This window comes from Nannospalax galili, unplaced genomic scaffold (genome assembly GCF_000622305.1).
Source record: "Nannospalax galili isolate Female #2095 unplaced genomic scaffold, S.galili_v1.0 scaffold1087, whole genome shotgun sequence".
Classification (NCBI taxonomy): domain Eukaryota; kingdom Metazoa; phylum Chordata; class Mammalia; order Rodentia; family Spalacidae; genus Nannospalax; species Nannospalax galili.
This window is the reverse complement of record NW_008356845.1, coordinates 2,244,576-2,263,615: the sequence shown is the minus strand read 5'-3', so window position 1 is coordinate 2,263,615 and position 19,040 is coordinate 2,244,576. Positions and strand designations below refer to the sequence as shown.

The window sequence follows — 19,040 nt, the reverse complement described above, 5'->3', positions numbered from 1 at the left end:
GCTCTTAACTGCTGAGCCATCTCTCCAGCCCCAGGATTTCTTAATACTTAAAAGGCTAGAGGGGGCTGGAGAGATAGCTTAGTGGCTAAGACCCCTGACTGCCCTTGCAGAGGACCTGGGTTTGATTCCCAGCACCCCACATGGTGGCTAACAAACATCTGTAACTCCAGTTGCAGGGGACCTGCTGCCCTATTCTGACCTCCATGGGCACTGCATGACACGGGTGTAGGCAACACACTCATACACACAAAATAAAAATAAATAGTGCAGACTCCCTAGGGTTCTGTATTCTTAGCTGTCAGGCTTCCTCGGGTCACAGACATCCATTTTAGTCCTTGATCTGCACACCCCTTCAGTTTTGGCTTGAGTTCCCTTACCTATCTCAGTCCTGAGGCCAGCTTGGGTTACCAGGATCCTTCCCTGCCCTGCCTCCATGGGCACTGCATGACACGGGTGTAGGCAACACACTCATACACACGAAATAAAAATAAATAGTGCAGACTCCCTAGGGTTCTGTATTCTTAGCTGTCAGGCTTCCTCGGGTCACAGACATCCATTCCAGTCCTTGATCTGCACACCCCTTCAGTCTTGGCTTGAGTTCCCTTACCTATCTCAGTCCTCAGGCCAGCTTGGGTTACCAGGATCCTTCCCTGCCCCAGACTTATGGTTGGCCCTGAGCTCCATTCCCGAGACTCCCCAGGGCTCTCAATTTAGCTCTCAGGCATCCTCAGGTCATGGGCATCTTCTCCCATCCCGAATCGGCGCAACTCACCTCCCTGCTCCAGACTTGTGGTTGGTTCTGAGTTCTATTCCTGAGACTCCCTAGCACCACCACCATCTGAGCACTGAGCACCCCAGATCTGTAAGCTCCCAGTCTAGTCTACCAGCTAACCTGTTCACCTACTAGGCCCCATCCCACTCTGCTGACCCAGGATCCTGTAGAGTCAATTCTGGAATCGCATGTCAAAAGTTTCACCTATCTCTAGCCAAACTGAGACCATCTCTTTCACCCCATTTGCAAATCAAGTTAAAGTGTCCCCCAAAATGAACACCAAGGGCTACTTAATTGGGTTAGCTGGGCCATAACACAACAAGTTGGAGAAACAGCAAAAATACAAAGCAGACATCCAAGAAGGACCTAGACCAAGATCCCTGACCCATACCAAGAAACACCACCACACAGGTCCAGATGCCTAGGTCTCCTCAAAAAGAAAAGCAAACAACATGAGTGACCAAGATAATAAGTCTACTACAGAAATCAGTGCTCCATTGTAATGTTTCCTAAGAATAACAATCTAGTGGATGTACAAGACAAATATTTCAAAATAGCAATTATAAATGGGCTCAAGGAACCCAAAGAGAATATGAATAAAAGACTGAATGAAGACTGTGAAAACACAGTTGAATGAAATAATTAATACAATTCAAAACATGAAATTAGGATTCAATAAAGAGACAGAATCTCTGAAGAAAAGGTAAACTGAGTGCAGGCCCCAACCCTAGCTAAGGAACTGTTAGCAAATGATTACTGAGGGGTAATGGAGAGATCTTCTCTATAGGAGTGACTCTAGATGGGTTGACTAGACTCCAGCGGATGAACTTGACATCTGGATGCAAATCCTTGACTAGAGAGAATTTAACATATATACCAGAATACCTTAAATCTAATGTGAGGTGTGGGGGGTGGGAAGAGGAGGAAGGGAGTCTAAATTTGACTAAGATGTATTATATGAAATGCACAATAACTCAGTTAAAAATAGGGAAAATGATACAAACTCACAGAAGCTAAACAACACAGTACTGAATGAAAAGTGGATCATTGGTGAAATCAAGAAAATGAAATTGAAAACAAAACATACCAAAACCTTTGCGATGCAGCGAAGACAGTCCTAAGAGGAAAATTTTTAGCATTAGGTGCCTACACCAGAAAATCAGAAGCATCTCATATAAATAAATGATGCACCCGAAAACCTAGGAAACCAAGAACAAACAACACTTAAAAGGAGTAGATGGGAAGAGATAAATGAAATTGACGAAATAGAAACAAAAGAAACTATAGGAAGCATGAGTGAAATGAAGAGCTGTTTCTTTAAAAAGACTAACAAGAGTCACAAGCCTTTACCCAAATGTCGGAATAAGAAAATCTAAAAGAAATGGATGAATTTCTAGATATGTACAGCCTACCACAATTAAATCAGAATGATATAAATAATTTAAACACAGACAACATTTTAACAAGCAATAAGGTATATGCAGTAATTAAAAATTTCCCAACTAAAAAGAGCTCAGGACCAGATAAAGTGCAAAATTCTACCAAATCTTCAAAGAACTAATCCCAGTACTCCACAAATTAGTCCATAAAATAGAAAATGAAGGAGTGCTGCTGAATTCTTTCTATGAAGTCATTGTTACTCTAATATCTAAACCAGACAAAGACCCAACAAAAAAAATAAAATTATACACCATTCTTTCTGATGAACATGGGTGCAAAAATTCTCAGTAAAATACTCACAAGCTGAATGTAGGAACAAATCAAAAAGATTATTCACCAAGATAAAGTTGGCATCATCCCAGGGAGGCAAGGATGGTTCACCGTACATAATATGAACTCCACCACATAAACAGACTCAGGGACAGAAATCACATGATCATCTCATTAGATGCAGAAAATATCTTTGACAAAATCCAACATCCATTTATGATAAAAGTCATGGAGAATCTAGGGATACAAGGAACATATCTCAATATAATAATAAAGGCTATACCATAAGCTCACAGCCAACATCATACTAAATGGAGAAAAACTCAAAAAGCATTCCTATTAAAACCAGGAACAGGACAAGGATGGACGTCCACCCTCTCTGGACAAGGACGTCCACTCTCTCCGGACAAGGATGTCCACTCTCTTCATTCCTGTTCATTGTAGAACCTGAAGTCTTAGCTAGGGCAGTAGGACAGATGAGGGTAAGAAAGCAGATACAAACTGAAAAAGGAAAAGTCAGAATGCCCTGATTTGCAGATGATACGATCTATACATAGAAGGCCCTGATGACTTCACTGGAAAATTCCTAGAGCTGATAAATGTATTCAACAAAGTAGGAGGATATAAAATTGACACCCCCAAATCAGTAGCCTTTCTATATACCAACAACCAACATACCAAGAAAGAAATCAGGGTAATGATCCCATTCACAATAGCCTCAAAATTCATTAAGTGCCTTGGAATAAATTTAACCAAGGAAGTGGAGGACTTGTAGAATTAAAAATTTTAAGATATTTAAGAAAGAAGTTGAAGAAGATCCCAGAAGATGGAAAGACCTCCCATGTTCATTGATCTGTAAGATTAATATTGTAAAAATGGCCAGCCTACCAAAAGCAATCTATAAATTCAATACAATGACTATTAAAACTCCAACAAGTTCTTCACTGAAATTGAGAAATATCACACGGAAACACAAAAAGCCCAGGATAACCAAAATAATAATGAACAATAAAAGAACCATTGGAAGAATTACCATCCTTCATCTCAATTGTACTACAGAGCTATAGTAATACAAACAGCATGGTACTGGCATAAAAACAGATACATTGATCAGTGGAACAGAATTGAAGACCCAGATTTAAATCCACACATTTACAGCCATAGCATTTTTTTAAATAAAGGAGCCACTGTATTTCTCCAGATACACACTGGAGAAAGCATGTTCAACGAATGGTGCTAGTCAAACTGGATAGCAACATGTAGAAGCATGAACCCAGATCCCTCTCACCATGTACAAAACTCAACTCCAAATGGATCAAGGACCTCAGCATAAGAACTGATACCTTGAATCAGACAGAGGAAAGAGTGGGAAATACATTGGAACTTACAGGCACAGGACAGGACTTTCTGAACAGGACTCCTGTAGAGTGGGCATTATGTCCAACAATTTACAAATGGGACTTCATAAAACTAAAAAGTTCTGTATGAAAAAGGCTACCATCATTCAAGTGAAGAGGCAACCCACATACTGGGGAAAAATTGCCAGCTATACCTTTGACAGAGGGTTAGTATCTAGACTATACAAAATCCTCAAAAAAAAGGACTTTCTGAACAGGACTCCTGTAGAGTGGGCATTATGTCCAACAATTTACAAATGGCACTTCATAAAACTAAAAAGTTCTGTATGAAAAAGGCTACCATCATTCAAGTGAAGAGGCAACCCACATACTGGGGAAAAATTGCCAGCTATACCTTTGACAGAGGGTTAGTATCTAGACTATACAAAATCCTCAAAACAAACAAACAAAAAAAAAAACCAACAACAAAAAACCCTAAACACCAAAAACAAAAACCCAAGCAACCCAATTTAAAATGAAGGCAGGTAGGTGAACAGGAAGTTCTCTGTAGATGAAACACAAATGGCTGAAAAATACTTTTTACATGTTCAACATCTTTAGTCATCAGGGCAATGCAAATTAAAACCACTTTGAGATTTCATCTCACCCCACTCAGAATGGCCAAGATCCAAAATCAAACAACAAAAGCTGGCAAGGATGAGGAGGAAGGGGAGCTCTTAACCACTGCTGGTGGCAGTGCAAACTGGTGCTGCCACTATGGAAATAACTGTGGAGATTCCTCAAAAAGCTGGAAATATGACCCAGCATACCACCCTTGGGCATAAACTCAAGACACTCTATACCTTATGAAAGGAATTCTGGTTCATCCATTTTCATTGCTGCTTTTTAAGTAATAGCCAGAAATTGGTAACAACCTAGATGTCCATCAACTGATCAATGAATAATGAAGGTGTGGTACATAGACACAATGGAATATTATTCAGCTCTTAAAGGAACAAAATTATGAAATTCGCAGGTAAATGGATGGAACTGGAAACAATCATCCCGAGTGAGGGAAGCCAGGCCCAGAAAGACAAATGTTGCGTGTTCTCTCTCACAGCTGGATGCTAGCACTGAAATCCTAGATACACGTGATTCAGTTTGAAAATTCAGAGAAGAAACAAATGGTCACAGAGACAGGAGAGGCTTTCTAGCAGGAGGGGAGAATGCAGTGATATAAACGGGGAAGGGGTATAATACAGTCGGAATGGTTATATGGGGTGGGAAATGGGAGGGCAGGGAAAAGGAGGAGTGTGGGGAGGGACAGCTGCCACTAAAGGCCTTTAGAAAAAGCCACATGGAAACCGTCTTAAAGAAGCTTCTTTAAGTACAGACATATATATTAAAAAAGAGACTAAAAGGAGTTACCCTGTAACAGGGGACATGGTCCTTACTAGACACCGCAGGCTAACAGAATAAGACCCCAGTGCCAGAAATGGACTTCCTATCTTTTTGTTTTGTTTTGTTTGGGTCTTTTTGAGACAGGGTCTCCCTGTAGCCCCAGCTGGTCTGGAACTCACTATGTAGGCCAGACAGGCCTTGAACTCACAGATATCTGCCTGCCTCTGCCTCCCGAGTGCTGGGATTAAAGGTGTGCACCACCATGCCTGGCTGGACTTTCTATCTTGAAGCTGTTGACTAGGTATCCCATAGACCCTTAAACAGGACATTACCCTGCTCTTGGTTACCCCCCTAGAAATTCATGGTAAGCCTCTATTACTGAAGATACCACACACATGAGCTGTAGAACAAGCAAGGAAAAATCAACCTGGTGCTGACTCCAAAGCCTCATCTCTACTGGCTAGCAGTCATAGTGCTGGAAGGTGCTACGCATGCTGCCAGAAGGAATGATCATCAACTTTACCCAGCTGTGAATCCTGTGAACTATAACAACAACTGGACTGGGAAGAAACGCCCACTGGTGCAATAGTGGCACAAATATTATGGGAGTAACCAACCACTTTCTAATTGCATTTAAAGTTCACTTCATAGGATGGAGCACGTACCTGACACTGATATCGTGCCTAGGAACCTGAGGCTAGCCAGTTCACAAGGACATAGGAGAAGAGTCTAATACCAGTTTCCTACTAAATAGCTATAGTATTGAACCGACTCCAAAGACTTATTGTTATACCCGTAGATTAATGAATATATCTTTCATTTTTTACTAGAGAAGCTTCCTTATGCAGCAGATGCTGCTTAACACAAGTTACATTTAACCAATGTGCAAAAAAACAAGACGTTGCAGAGTACTTATATCTGAATATGACATTATATCAAACTTCTGCCTCCAAAGGCTCAGGGGTCATTGGGCAAAAGGGCCAGAAAGATTGTAAGAGCCAGAGGTGGTGGATGATCACAAGGAAACAGTTTTCCAGGCAGTGGTCAGTTACTCATACAAACTCACAGCAATGGTGATAGCTTGCACAAGTCCCATGCAAACTCAAGCCAGACAACATCCCAGCATAGATGTGGGGAAGTGGATATGAAATCTCAACGAAATCTAGGAAACTACTGACAACCAATGGTTGCTGGGAGGAGGAAAGTCAGTTTCCTTCAAGGTTATGACTCTTGGTAGGTTAACCAGGCTCCAGTGGACACAAATTAGAGGCTATAAGCACACACACACACACACACACACACACACACACATATTAGAGTATATTAAATTGGGTGGAAGGCAGTAAGCAGAAGTGTGGGTAGGTAGGGGATCTAAATAACATCAAATTATATGAAAATTACAAAAATTCAATAACAAAAATAAGATATTGATTGAGGAAGACAAGCTGACATCAACTTCTGGTTTCCACACACACCTGTACACATACAGACACATGCACACACACATGCACAAATAGCCTCAAAATTAACATTTATGAGCATCTCTGTGAGTAGGTCCCCATGCACCTGAACCTGAGGAACCAATATTCACATCTCAACTCTCTATTTCAGTTCTTTAACCTGCCATGGCCTGTTTTTAAATTTGACTTTGGAAACTGTCAATTTTCAAAGATGATTTTGAAAAAGTAGATTTTTTTCCAAATACAGAAGTTCTCAAATTAGTCTTTAATTTTTTTTATTATTTATAGTTTGTTTAAACATTAAAGATAGTAAGAAATTATCACAGAATTTAGAATTCATCACTGTGGCTTAAATCTACAATTATTCCTATGACTGTTGTGCCTAAGTTCTTAGACAACAAAGATCCTGTAAAATATTTACAAGCTGCATTTTAGAAGTAAGCTAATTTCTTTTCAGCCTAACTCAGCACTCTCCTCCTTTCCTGTTCACAGGGAAATAATGACCTGGCCTTTCATGGAGCATTTAAAACTAGCATCTAGACTACCAGCAAAGAAAAACAATATTTTTGACATGAGTCATCTTTCTTACTTTCACTGGTAATTAGCAACAGAAAACTGCAGGAAGTGGTGGGGGTGGGGCACAATAAAGGATTACAACTTAGCTCTTTTAAATTGTCTGTCACACAAGGAAATATCAGCCTAGAAAGGACAACAAGGACATGATAGTTACTAGCCCCATGGCTGAGTTCCCAAATCTGTATTAGAAATGCAACAGAAATTCTCATTTGCTTCAAGTTGGACTTGAGACTAAACTTGGGGCCTATCATAAATTAAATGTTTGGGGGCTCTCTAAGTCTGTATGGCGAAGCTCTTACCCCTGGTTGGGATGGTATTTAGAGGCAGGGCTTTTGTCTAGTAATTAGGTTTAGGTAGTCGCAAGGTGGGCCTCTGTGATGAGATCGAGACACCTTGACATGAAGAAGAAAGACCAGAGCTCTTTCTCTTCCGGCCATTTGAGGGGCCAAGAGAAGCCAGAAAGGCCTTCATAACAAAACTGAATCTGTGGCATTTGATCTTGGACTTCCTAGTTTCTATTGTCATATATGAATGCTCATTATTTAAGCCACTTGGCTTCTGGTCTTTTGTTATAGCTTCTTATACAGACTCATACAGAGTCTAAATTCAACTCGGAAAGTAAACAAAGTAACCGCCAGACAGAAAAGATCAAGCCATGCACATACAGAACCAGACTCAACCTGACCCACAATGCAAGACACTAGGTCCACTCAAAACCCACAGCAATTATGGCTGAATTCATGGGACACAATGTTCTTAGCTACAGGGGAAACCAGCTGCCTTGACCATTTTGTAGGCAAAACAGAAGAGTGAAAAGGACTTCAAAGCTCTGGAAGTAAAGACATCAAGTTTCTTCTACATAGTGAGTTCCAGGGCAGCTGGGGCTACAGGGAGACCCTGTCTCAAAAAGACCAAAAAAAAAGAAAAAGAAAAACGTAAAAAGTGGGAATAATGATCTGGATGGGGAGGGAGCTGGAGCTGGGTGGAGGTGTACCGGCAGAGGAGACAGGGGTGACTCAGCAGCAGGAGAGAGGTGGGAGGAATGAGAAAGGGAAAGGGCTGGCAACAGGACCTCGGATCAGGACAATGCTGGTTAAACAAGTGACTCAGCAGCAGGAGAGAGGTGGGAGGAATGAGAAAGGGAAAGGGCTGGCTGGCAACAGGACCTCGGATCAGGACAATGCTGGTTAAACAAAGGAAGAGGGAGCGATGGATAGGTGGTTATGAGATCAGTTGATGCGTCAGGTGTAGTCATAAATATTAACTCAGGCAATCTTAAATTATCAATTTCCACAGCAGAGAATTCCAGTATATTTTCCAAATATAAGTGAGTCGGAAAAAGAAATTATCCTCCAGGCATTTCTGACTCAGGGCTAGTAGCATATACCTTAAAAATTTTATGATGTCTACATACCTTCCCATTGTTATTGGGAAAGCGAGACATGAAAGAGTCCAAATAATTCAGATATGCTAAATAGCTCTGCTGTGGAAGTCTGGATCCCAGCACACAGCAGAGGCAGGAATACCTGGGAAGGCTAGGGGATGGGCACCAGAACGGGGCGCAGGGGTAACTGGGGCCATTCTTGGAGCATTTGCTAGTGGACAGGCTCAGTTTTTCACATGTGATCAGATATGCCTTTGTGAATGAGGGAGATTTGCACTATAAATCTAAACTGTAAGGTTTAGATTTCACACAGGAACTAGTATGACTAGGTCACAAAGCTAGAGCCTCATCTAATAACCACAATAACCAGCTACCATATGAGTATGCAAAGCAGCCTAACACAATGATGAAGCAAACACAAACACAAACCTGCCGATGGACTCTTGGTACATGGTAAAGTCATAATTCTGCATGCCTACAGACTATAAACCACTTTTAGAAATTTCTCCAAAGAGTAGAAATCACACAAGTATACAAAGAAGAATTGTCTATAGTATTAAACATCTGGGAACCACCTACGTGAACATCCATAAGCAAATGGGTAACTCATGGAAAGTAAATATAATTAAATCTATGGAGCCACTGATATTTTTACATAGCTGCAGAAAGGTATAATGAGCAAAATAGAAGCTTCTAGAACAGTATCCAGAAAACCAATGGCATGAGCCATATTTGACTTTATGTAGGAAAATGGCAGCCAATGTCTACACCATCAGTATGTGTAACTATAATTTAAGGTGATTTTCACTTTCTTTACTCTTGGAAGAGTTTCTTTTCAAAATTTTTTATTTATTTTTATTTCATATGTTTGAGTGTTTGCCTGCATGAAGTATACATGTGGTAAAATGTATGCAATCCCAGTGGAGGCCAGAAGAGGGCCTCGGGTCCCCTTGAACTGGAGTTACCAACAGTAGTTACCTGTCGTGTGGGTGATGGGAACCAAAGGATCCTCTGTAAGAGGAACCGCTGAACCATATCTCCAGCCTCCATAAGAGGTTACTTATCAGTACAATTTACAATTAGCATGAAGCCTTTTTACAGTTGAAAACACAATAACTCTATGCTTATTTGGGGGAAAAACATCTTTCCCAACATTTACAGCTATAGCTCTATAATATGAATAGAGAATTGTTGGCCCTGACCAAGGCTTGAAAAGTGAGTCCTAAGGTCCGCGGGCCTGTCGCACTCACTGCCCTTTTACAGGACAGATTCTGGGCACAGCTCTTCCTATGGCAAATGCCCGAGATAATCAGCGTAGAAAGAGAAATGTTTCATTTTAGCTCACAGCCTTGAAGGTTTCTGTCCATGGTGGACTGGCCCCATTGCTTCGGGCCTGTGGCTGCACTGTACATCATCAGGGTAGGGGGAGCACATGGTCACTGACCAGAAGATCTGTCACTACATCCCACATTTTAAACTCTCCACCCTTGGTCCTTTGAAGAACATTCCAGATTCAAACTGTAACAAGGCCTGTGGCTGCACTGTACATCATCAGGGTAGGGGGAGCACATGGTCACTGCACTCATGGCCAGGATGAGTCAGAGAGAAAGAGAAAAGGACTGGGGTCTCACAATCCCCTGGGCATAGCTTCAATGACCAGAAGATCTGTCACTACATCCCACATTTTAAACTCTCCACCCTTTGTCCTTTGAAGAACATTCCAGATTCAAACTGTAACAGGGGGAGTCTCTAAGTAAGAGCTTTCCATGGGGTTCAGCTTTACACACTCCAGGTACCACTCTCCACAGATGGATCATTAATTAAATTCAGACAGCTGACTATCAAAGCTCTTTTAAAAAACTGTGATGCTTCTTGGTTGTTTATAATTTTTTCAATCAGCAGCATTGAGGATTCATGTTGTTTGATGTAATAAGATCAAAGTTTATTTTATATTAGTATTTGACATTCAAAGACATTACCACATGTGGTCACAGTCACCTAACAACCTAATAGAATTAATCTTGGATGATTCATCTTAGTGTCCTTCTACCATGGCTACTTTTTCAGCAAAGCACTGAAGGGGACAACAGTCAGCATCTCCTTAGTTAAAGCTGCTTGCACAGTACAGACCATTTACTGCTTCTTTCTGTTCTAACTGGAGTAACACACCCAAACAAAAATCCATCATGTTTTCCTTTAGCTATGACACACAGTATTGCAAAAGTGATAACTGTGTGGATTTCATCAAGATCCATAGAAATGGCATAAAATAGCTTCTCTTGACCAGATATCAGCTCACAGAGGCAGTTGACAAATACCACACAGGTGACAGCTAAACCAGCCACAGGACCACCAACATCACTCACTGATCAGTAGTGGCAAGGTAGCAGCAGCTGCCTTCCTTTGGAATGTGCTCCTAATGATTTATTGTCTCCAGTAACATGAACCTCAAACTCTGGGAAGTTTCCTTTACCTTGGCCAGATGAGAGTTGATCCATTTTGTGAAAGTGCGTTTCTGTACAATCTCTTGCTCATCTAGAAGGAAAACAAATATTTTTAGATAATATGATAAATTATAAAGTTAAATCATGAGATGTTAGGTTATACAGTTCTAGAAATGATCATGAAATTATTTTTTAATATTTATTATTTTTATTGAGAGAAAGCTATTTATATACATGACTGCCTCCTGATGCTCTCACATTTTAGTGTAGGCAGAACCCATGACTTCCTTCTAACTAACAAGCTATGACAAAGTGGTGGGGCATCAACCCCTAGGTGTTACTTTAAGTTGGTGATTGGAGCGAGGGATTCTCCTACAGTCCTTGGAGACCCAACAGCCATCCTGCGGACTGTCTATGAAGTAGGGCAGTGGCAGGGAGCTGCAGGTCCCCTTTAGGATTGGAGCCAACAGTCAGTGAGACGTTGGACCTCCAGGCTTACAGATACAAGAGAGGGAATTGTGCTAAGAAGGCGAAGAAGTGTTGAAGTTGTCCTTAGAAGAGACTCTGGATGAGAATGCAGCCCAGCAGACACCCTGCAGCCTGGGGGACGCTGGGCCAATGCTGGTGAGCTGTTCACAGAATCATGATTCACAAAAATGTGGAGATGACAAAGACACGTGGTTGGCTGTCAGCTACTAGGGGTGTGGTAATTTGCTATGCAATGAAAGATCTAATATAGGAGAAGTCTAAGGTCCAGGGAGGAATTAGAGGTTTAGAGATGACGAGCAGCCAGAGTGGATATAGCTTAATCCTTTAGAAAGGAGTGAGCTCAGCTCCCTGTGCCAACATCCCTGGGTGTCAGCTGTTTGAAAAACACTAAGCTAGTGTTGAGGTGCAGATGAGCAGATACGATCTCAGTTCTTCTCCCTTTGAGGGTTGATGCTCAAAGTCACATTTCTAAATCTGACTTTTCTAGACTTCATCTCAGAATGTCTGACTGTGTGCTAGAATTTGAACCTCGTCAAATACAATGATCAGGAATGAATGAGGAAAATAGATAATATAACCTTTTAATTCGGAAAAACTGAACCGATCCATAAAACTTGCACAATATTATAGCCAATGCGTTTCAACATGCATTTTTTGTTTTAACCTTGAAGTTCATGACAAAACAATTACTACAATAGGCAATACTTTCTATGTATCATATACTGACATGTATATGTATATATGATTTATTTTAATTAATTATGTTATACATAACAATAAACATAAAAACTCATTCAATTCTTGGTGTGTGTATGATGTATGTAGTGTATATGTAGTTGTGTGTGGGTATGCACCCATGTATGTGCATGCTGAGGCCTGAAGAGGATGCCGGGTGTCTTTTTCTACCTCATTTTCAGGTGTCCTCACTCTCCATCTCGTTTTCTGAGACAAGGTCTCTCATTGAGCCTTAAGCTCACCATTTTGGCTTCCCTTGTTGGCCAGCAAACTCCAGGTATCCCCATGTCTCTGGTCCCCAGTTCTGGGGTTTTGGGAATACTCAGCAGGTTTTGACCTGGGTGCTGGGGATTAGAACTCAGGTCCTCTTCCTTGCACAATAAGTACTCTTATGTACTGAGTCACACTATGCCTGTTTACATACGAACATCTACTTATTTACATATACACTATAGGCTAGGATTCATGTGGTATACATACACAATGGAATACAAATAAAATCATGAAATCTGATGTAAAATGGCTATATCTGGAAAGTAAGACATGAAGTATACTACTAAGTGTTATAATATTAAGTATGACATTAAGTATATTGGGGTAACCCAAAGTCAGAAAGACAAAAACCACATATGCAGATCCTAATTTCCTTTAATGAAGCAGAGAGGCCCATTATTCAGCCAGTCATCCAGAGGTCACCTTTGGCTCTTTGCTCTTCCTTACTCCCAGGCTGAATCTGTAAGTTCTGTCCATTTTAATTTCCCATCTCACACCAAGATCATTCTTGCTCAAGCTGTCAGTCTGACTGAGTCTCCACTGTCTCGCCCATCACTACAAAGGAGACACTTGAGAAATACATGGATGAATAGGGGTGTAGCCTGTGCTTGCTCAACACACACGAGGCCCTGGCTTCCATCTGTAGAGTCCCATTGCCCTACTCTCCAAAGAAAGAAACTGACAGTTTTGCTAAGGAGGCTCCAAGAAGAAAGGTTCGTCTCCCACGCGGGATGAACTGATGAGATAATAGTAGGCAAATGTACAAGAGCTCAAAGCAGCATGCTAATTACACATGAATATAATGAGAAATATGCAAATTCTATATCATAATCATTTACTTTATGCATATTTTTATATATTTTTTATAATTCTAATGCTTCTATAAGAACATATTTCTGAGCTATGAAACAGTGTATACACATATATCTAAGGCATCATGAATTTTATCAGAATCATGAAAAATTAGAAAGACTCAAATAGTGAATCCCTAGGTACATCCATCTTTAAAACATTTTATCTATTATTTTTGTTTTGTGTGTATGAGTGCTTTGCCCGCATGTGTGTAAGTGTGCCTGTGTCATGCAGTGCCTCTGCCAGAAGAGCTACATCAAATCCCCAGGAACTGGAGTTGTGGATGGGTGCTGGGAACCAAACCTGGGTCCTCTGCAAGATCGGCTAGTGTTTTTAACACCTCTCTCCAACCCTGTGTATCTATCTTTAATCAATATTATATTTAATATAGAAAGCACCGAGAAGAAAACATATTCTTTAAATAAATAGATATATTTTAGTTTGAAATTGTCTTGTCTGGTAAAAAGATTAAAAATACCAAATATTGGTGCATTCACAAGAGTTTTTGCATTACATTTGATCAGCATCTTTGGCATTTGAGTATTTTTATTACTCCTTGCAAATATTTGTTTTTTTTCAAGAAGTTAGACACCCAGAAGGCCCAGGCTGTGGTGGATTGTAAACAAGATGGGTTATTATTAATCTTTTCTGAAAAAAAGAAGAGCAAAGAAACAGCTTCAGAAACAGTTAACCTAAGTTGTTAACAACAAATTAAGGCTCTGTCTATGGACATATTGCTAAGAACTCAGAAAAAGTTTGAATTTTTTGATTCCTTATAAATTATACCACACAGCTTCTTTCTTTCTGTGCCTGGCTTATTTTATTTGATGTAGTCCTTCAAGATCATGCTTATAGCAAATAGCAGAATTTCTTTCTTTTTCTATGATGAAATATTATTCCATGGTAGATTTCCTTCATTCATTCATAGGTATATTATTTCTTATTTGGTAATGATTTCACAGTGTACACATATTTTAAATCATCCTGTATATACACATATATGTTTATATAAACACATATATATACATATACACATTATATATTTTAATATACTATATATTATATTTAATAAAACTGGAAAATAAAAGAGAGAACTCAAAAAGATTTCATGTACTGTCTACTTGACTGTTTTTTACCTTGCCAGACAAACCAGCTTCTAAGAGTCTTCAAGGCATTGCCCCAAACAGCATCATCTATGTCTAAAGCTATTTCAAACTTCATGTTGCAGGACAGTCACAGAATGAACTCCAAATAGTGTTAGGAAGCTACAGAACCAGAATGGTTCAAAATGAATAGAAGACCTTGAAACCACAATGTGGTATGGATGGGACGAAGGCTAAGAAATGATCAACTGCAGCCAAGAGCTACTTTTAATCATGCACACAGGAATATTGTACCTGTGGGCTATAGGACCTGGCCACGTGCCAGGTAGATTTCAGAATGACAATGAATTAGCATTGCTACTATTACCCTACTCCATTCATTTCATAATGGAAAGGCCCACTGCGATGGCCTGCCTCTTTCTCACTATCTCAGGCTAGATAGATGAGGGTTGGGGGGTCAGATAACCTCTCTTTAGCTTCCAGGTCCATGGATGGGGAGGAGTTATGTCTGGAGTACGGTCTGTACATGAACCAGATGTAGATGACATAATCCAGTACTTAGAGATTGATGCCGAGCTTGGCCCTGGATGAGACTTTAGGCACCTTGAAAAGGAGACTTACTTACTTTGCATGTAGGAATAATACAAATAATGGTGACCAGAGAGCAGATTTTAAATTATAACACAAAATATTATAGCCCCCATCCTCCACCTCTGCAAGGTGACTTTGTTCTTCCTCCCAATGAAGAGTAGAATTGATTTCTTCTTCTAACTCTGATCTCATATTGTGCTTGATGTGATAAATAATGCAGCAGGAATGACTTTACGTCTTCTGATTCCAGGGTTTAAGACTTCGGGCAGTTTCTGCCTTACTGCCCTGGACGACTGTCTGAAAATTACTGTATCAGAAAAGCAATCTATTACAAAGCATCAGTAATCCATGTGAAGAAGAGCTAAGACTTCGTATCTGATAGCCAGAGCTGCCTGCCAGATGAGTCATCTTGGCTAACCCTTCAGGTGAACTTGGCCTCAGGGGAACCTGGGAGGACAGCAGCTGAAGCCTCTGATGCTTTTTGCTTGTACCCAGACTGACCTGACTGCATATTCCTCATGGGAAGAAATCTTTCTCTGCAGGGTTATATCCCAAGGAGCAAACTCATTTCCCACTATAGGTGACATAATTAAGCAGTCATTCCACACTCAAACACATAGATGAGAAATCACAAATGGTGGCTATTTTAAGGCACAGAGTTTTAGAAGAATTTAATTGTATTTATTTATTTATTTTATTTTATGTGTATGAGTGTATTGTCTGCATGTAGGTAAGTGCACTCATGTCATGCAATGCCCAGGGAGGTCAGAAGAGGTTGTCGGATCCCCTATAACTGGAGCTACAGATGGTTGTTAGGTGCCATGTGGGTGCTGGGAATCGAACCCAGGTCCTCTGCAAGGGCAGCCAGTGCTCTTAACCGTTGAGCCATCTCTCCAATCCCAAGAAGAATTTCTTATAGAACAAAGGCTAACTGAACTATTTTACTTATGTGACGGATATCCCTTCACATACATGTGCTGTGTGTATGTTCGTTTTCTGCCATCACTCCATTCTGTGGTGGAAAGACCCTAGGTTCACTTGCTTGGATTCATTTCCTGGGCCCTTGATGTTCTAATCAAATGAATAATGAAGGGAAAAAAAACATGTTAAGAAATGGGGCATCCAGGACACTATGCAGAAGATCTAGCGTGAGTCTGACAAGGAAAGCTAGAGGGAAAGATCAATGGGGACCTAAAGCAGCGCCCTTGGGGCGAAAGTGAAGGAAGCAGTTTTAGGGTACTGTGTACTGAGTGTTCTAATCACTACTTCTATTCTTTTTCAAGCAAATGTCAGTAAGACAGATTGTTCTTCCTTATGGCTATTTCAAGACTTTGAGAACTAGAATTGTATTTCTTTCATATGTAAAACCAGTAACTAGATCAAAAGAACCCAGTTCATTAAAATTACATTAGCAAGATGTAGCAATACCAGTGATACACTTCAAGTCTAAGGAGCAAAGGGTGAGAAGAATTAAGTATCTCAGTTCCTATATTACCATTTCTTAGCCTTGGCACGGTTGATGCTATGGGCAAGATAAATTGTCATCATTGCAGGCCGATCTTGACATATGGATATTTGACAGCATCCCTGTTCTTTGCCCTTTAGGTGGCAGCAGAAACCCTGCTCTAGTCTGGTAAGGAAAAATGTCCATAAGCATCGCCATGTTTCTACTGGAGGTCAGAAGTGTCCCAGTTGACAGGGTTGACCTAAACTCCACACTGTGCATCTACACCCAGGCATGGGCATGGATCAGAGTGAACCCTTACTGTTACTGTGACTGTCACAATATTTCAATTTGATTATTATTGCCCCAGAGCACTTATCATATTAGACTATTCCTACAGTCAACATGCTTATTTGGGTAGAAATCTTTTACTTTATAACACTGTTTTTTGTGAAATGCCCAAATACAGCAAGGCTAAGAACTTTGATGAAGGCTTTATAGGAGTTATATAATGTTTTCCAACATGATTCAAAGTTTATGCTATCTGAGACACTCTGTCAGTCAAATCTGACCTTTCTGTGATAGAAAGGGAAGGGACTAGAAAAAAGTGTTATCTGTCTTGAGATTGCAATTTGGTTTATGCTGCTATTATAAACCTTAAAAGTATCTTTCAGTAATATAAAAATTAAATTAATAAAAAATACAGTTGAGGGGCTGGAGAGATGGCTCAGTGGTTAAGAACACTGGTTGTTCTTGCAGAAAACCCAGGTTCGAATCCCAGCACCCACATGGCAGCTAACAACTATCTGCAACTCCAGTCCCAGGGGATCCGACAGCCTCTTCTGACCTCCGCAGGCATTGCACAACACGAGCGCACTTACCTACACGCAGGCAATACATGTATACACATAAAATAAAAATAATAAATAAAATTAAAAAGAAAACGATTGATAAACTTCAGGTGATTGTTAGTCAAAAATATAGTCTGAACCATTTATTGAAACATTTTCCACTTGACATTTTCAGAGCAGGAAAATTATACAGCATATTAGTCATCTACATGCAAAAATGCTTTATTATGTAAAGAATTACATTTCTTGGGGTGGGCAGTTAGGCCTGGATGGTTTAATAAGGACACACATGAGACAGTGTACCCTAGGTTAGTTGCAGGGAGCAAGCTACAACTTGATCACATGGGTGATCTTTAATCTGTAGGGGACACAATAGCTTTGATGCCTTAAACAGGCCACTTGGTGGATAAAAGGGACCTGCATTAAGGCTGTTTATAATTTTCCCTTCAACCTGTTTCATGTGAATACTTTCCTCTGTTACTGCAAACTGCTGCCACATGTCACAGGCTACATTTCTAAACTCCTAAAGATTCTGAGGTTGAAAACAGCTGGTCTTGAAGATATCTGCAGAAAAGATTGCATATACAGTACAGTGACAGAGATACACGCCCAGCAGACAAGTCACACTAAAGAGGAAGAATTAATAAACAGAACCAGAGGGAGCAGACAGCTTCCTGTAGCAATTCCTACCTGTAGCTTCTTTAATAACTGCTAGTTCTAGACAAAGACAATACATTTAAGTTGTTTGGCAAATTTTTCATTTTGATCTTATACCATTTTCTCCCTTTATTTGTAGATACAACTATTGTGATTGTTGCAAAGAAAACCACTACATAGTGAAGTAATCAAAACGCTTTATATCTGTGTAACGTTCGAATCTACAGGCTCCCAGGTGTTTGTTTCCTTTGGTATCACAGGTGAACTGCAGAGCAGAGCAGGCACCTGTGAGCCCAGATGTAAACAAGGAAACAAAAGCAAAGTACAAGCCAAAAAAATACACCAGTGTGGGCTTCAAGGATACCATGACACATGAAATAAGAGAAAGACGAACACAGCATGAACTCAATCTCATGGTGGAATCTAAAGAAGTTGATCTCGTAGAACTGGAGAGCATGGTGGCTACCAAGGCCAGAGAATGTAGGGGACGAAGAGGCCAGAGAGGTTGGTTAAAAGTCCTAGGTCATGATTAGACAGGATGAATGAGTGTTGGTGTTCTACAGCACCGCAGAGCGGACATAGTTAATAGTGCATTATATCCAGAAGTACCTACCACAGAAGAGTGAATGCACTCCTTATAAGGAAATGATAAAAGTTCATGGTGATGGATATGCTAATTACCCTAAATTAACAATTATCCAATGTCTACATACACCAAAATGTAACCTCATAAATATGCAACATTAGTGTTGGTGTTCTACAGCACCGCAGAGCGGACATAGTTAATAGTGCATTATATCCAGAAGTACCTACCACAGAAGAGTGAATGCACTCCTTATAAGGAAATGATAAAAGTTCATGGTGATGGATATGCTAATTACCCTAAATTAACAATTATCCAATGTCTACATACACCAAAATGTAACCTCATAAATATGCAACATTATGTGCCAAACAGAAA

The 19,040-nt window shown here is 40.2% G+C and overlaps 1 protein-coding gene across 2 annotated transcripts in view; it reads right to left on the bottom strand.

Annotated features, from left to right (window-relative positions):
- The window catches only part of LOC103751349 (nesprin-1), a 183,654-nt gene that overhangs the window by 98,013 nt on the left and 66,601 nt on the right, over positions 1–19,040 (bottom strand). For both annotated transcript variants that reach the window (XM_008854738.3, XM_008854739.3), the window contains exon 3: positions 11,114–11,175. In XM_008854738.3, the coding sequence (XP_008852960.1) occupies positions 11,114–11,175 (62 nt within the window). The remainder of the gene's footprint in view (positions 1–11,113; positions 11,176–19,040) is intronic.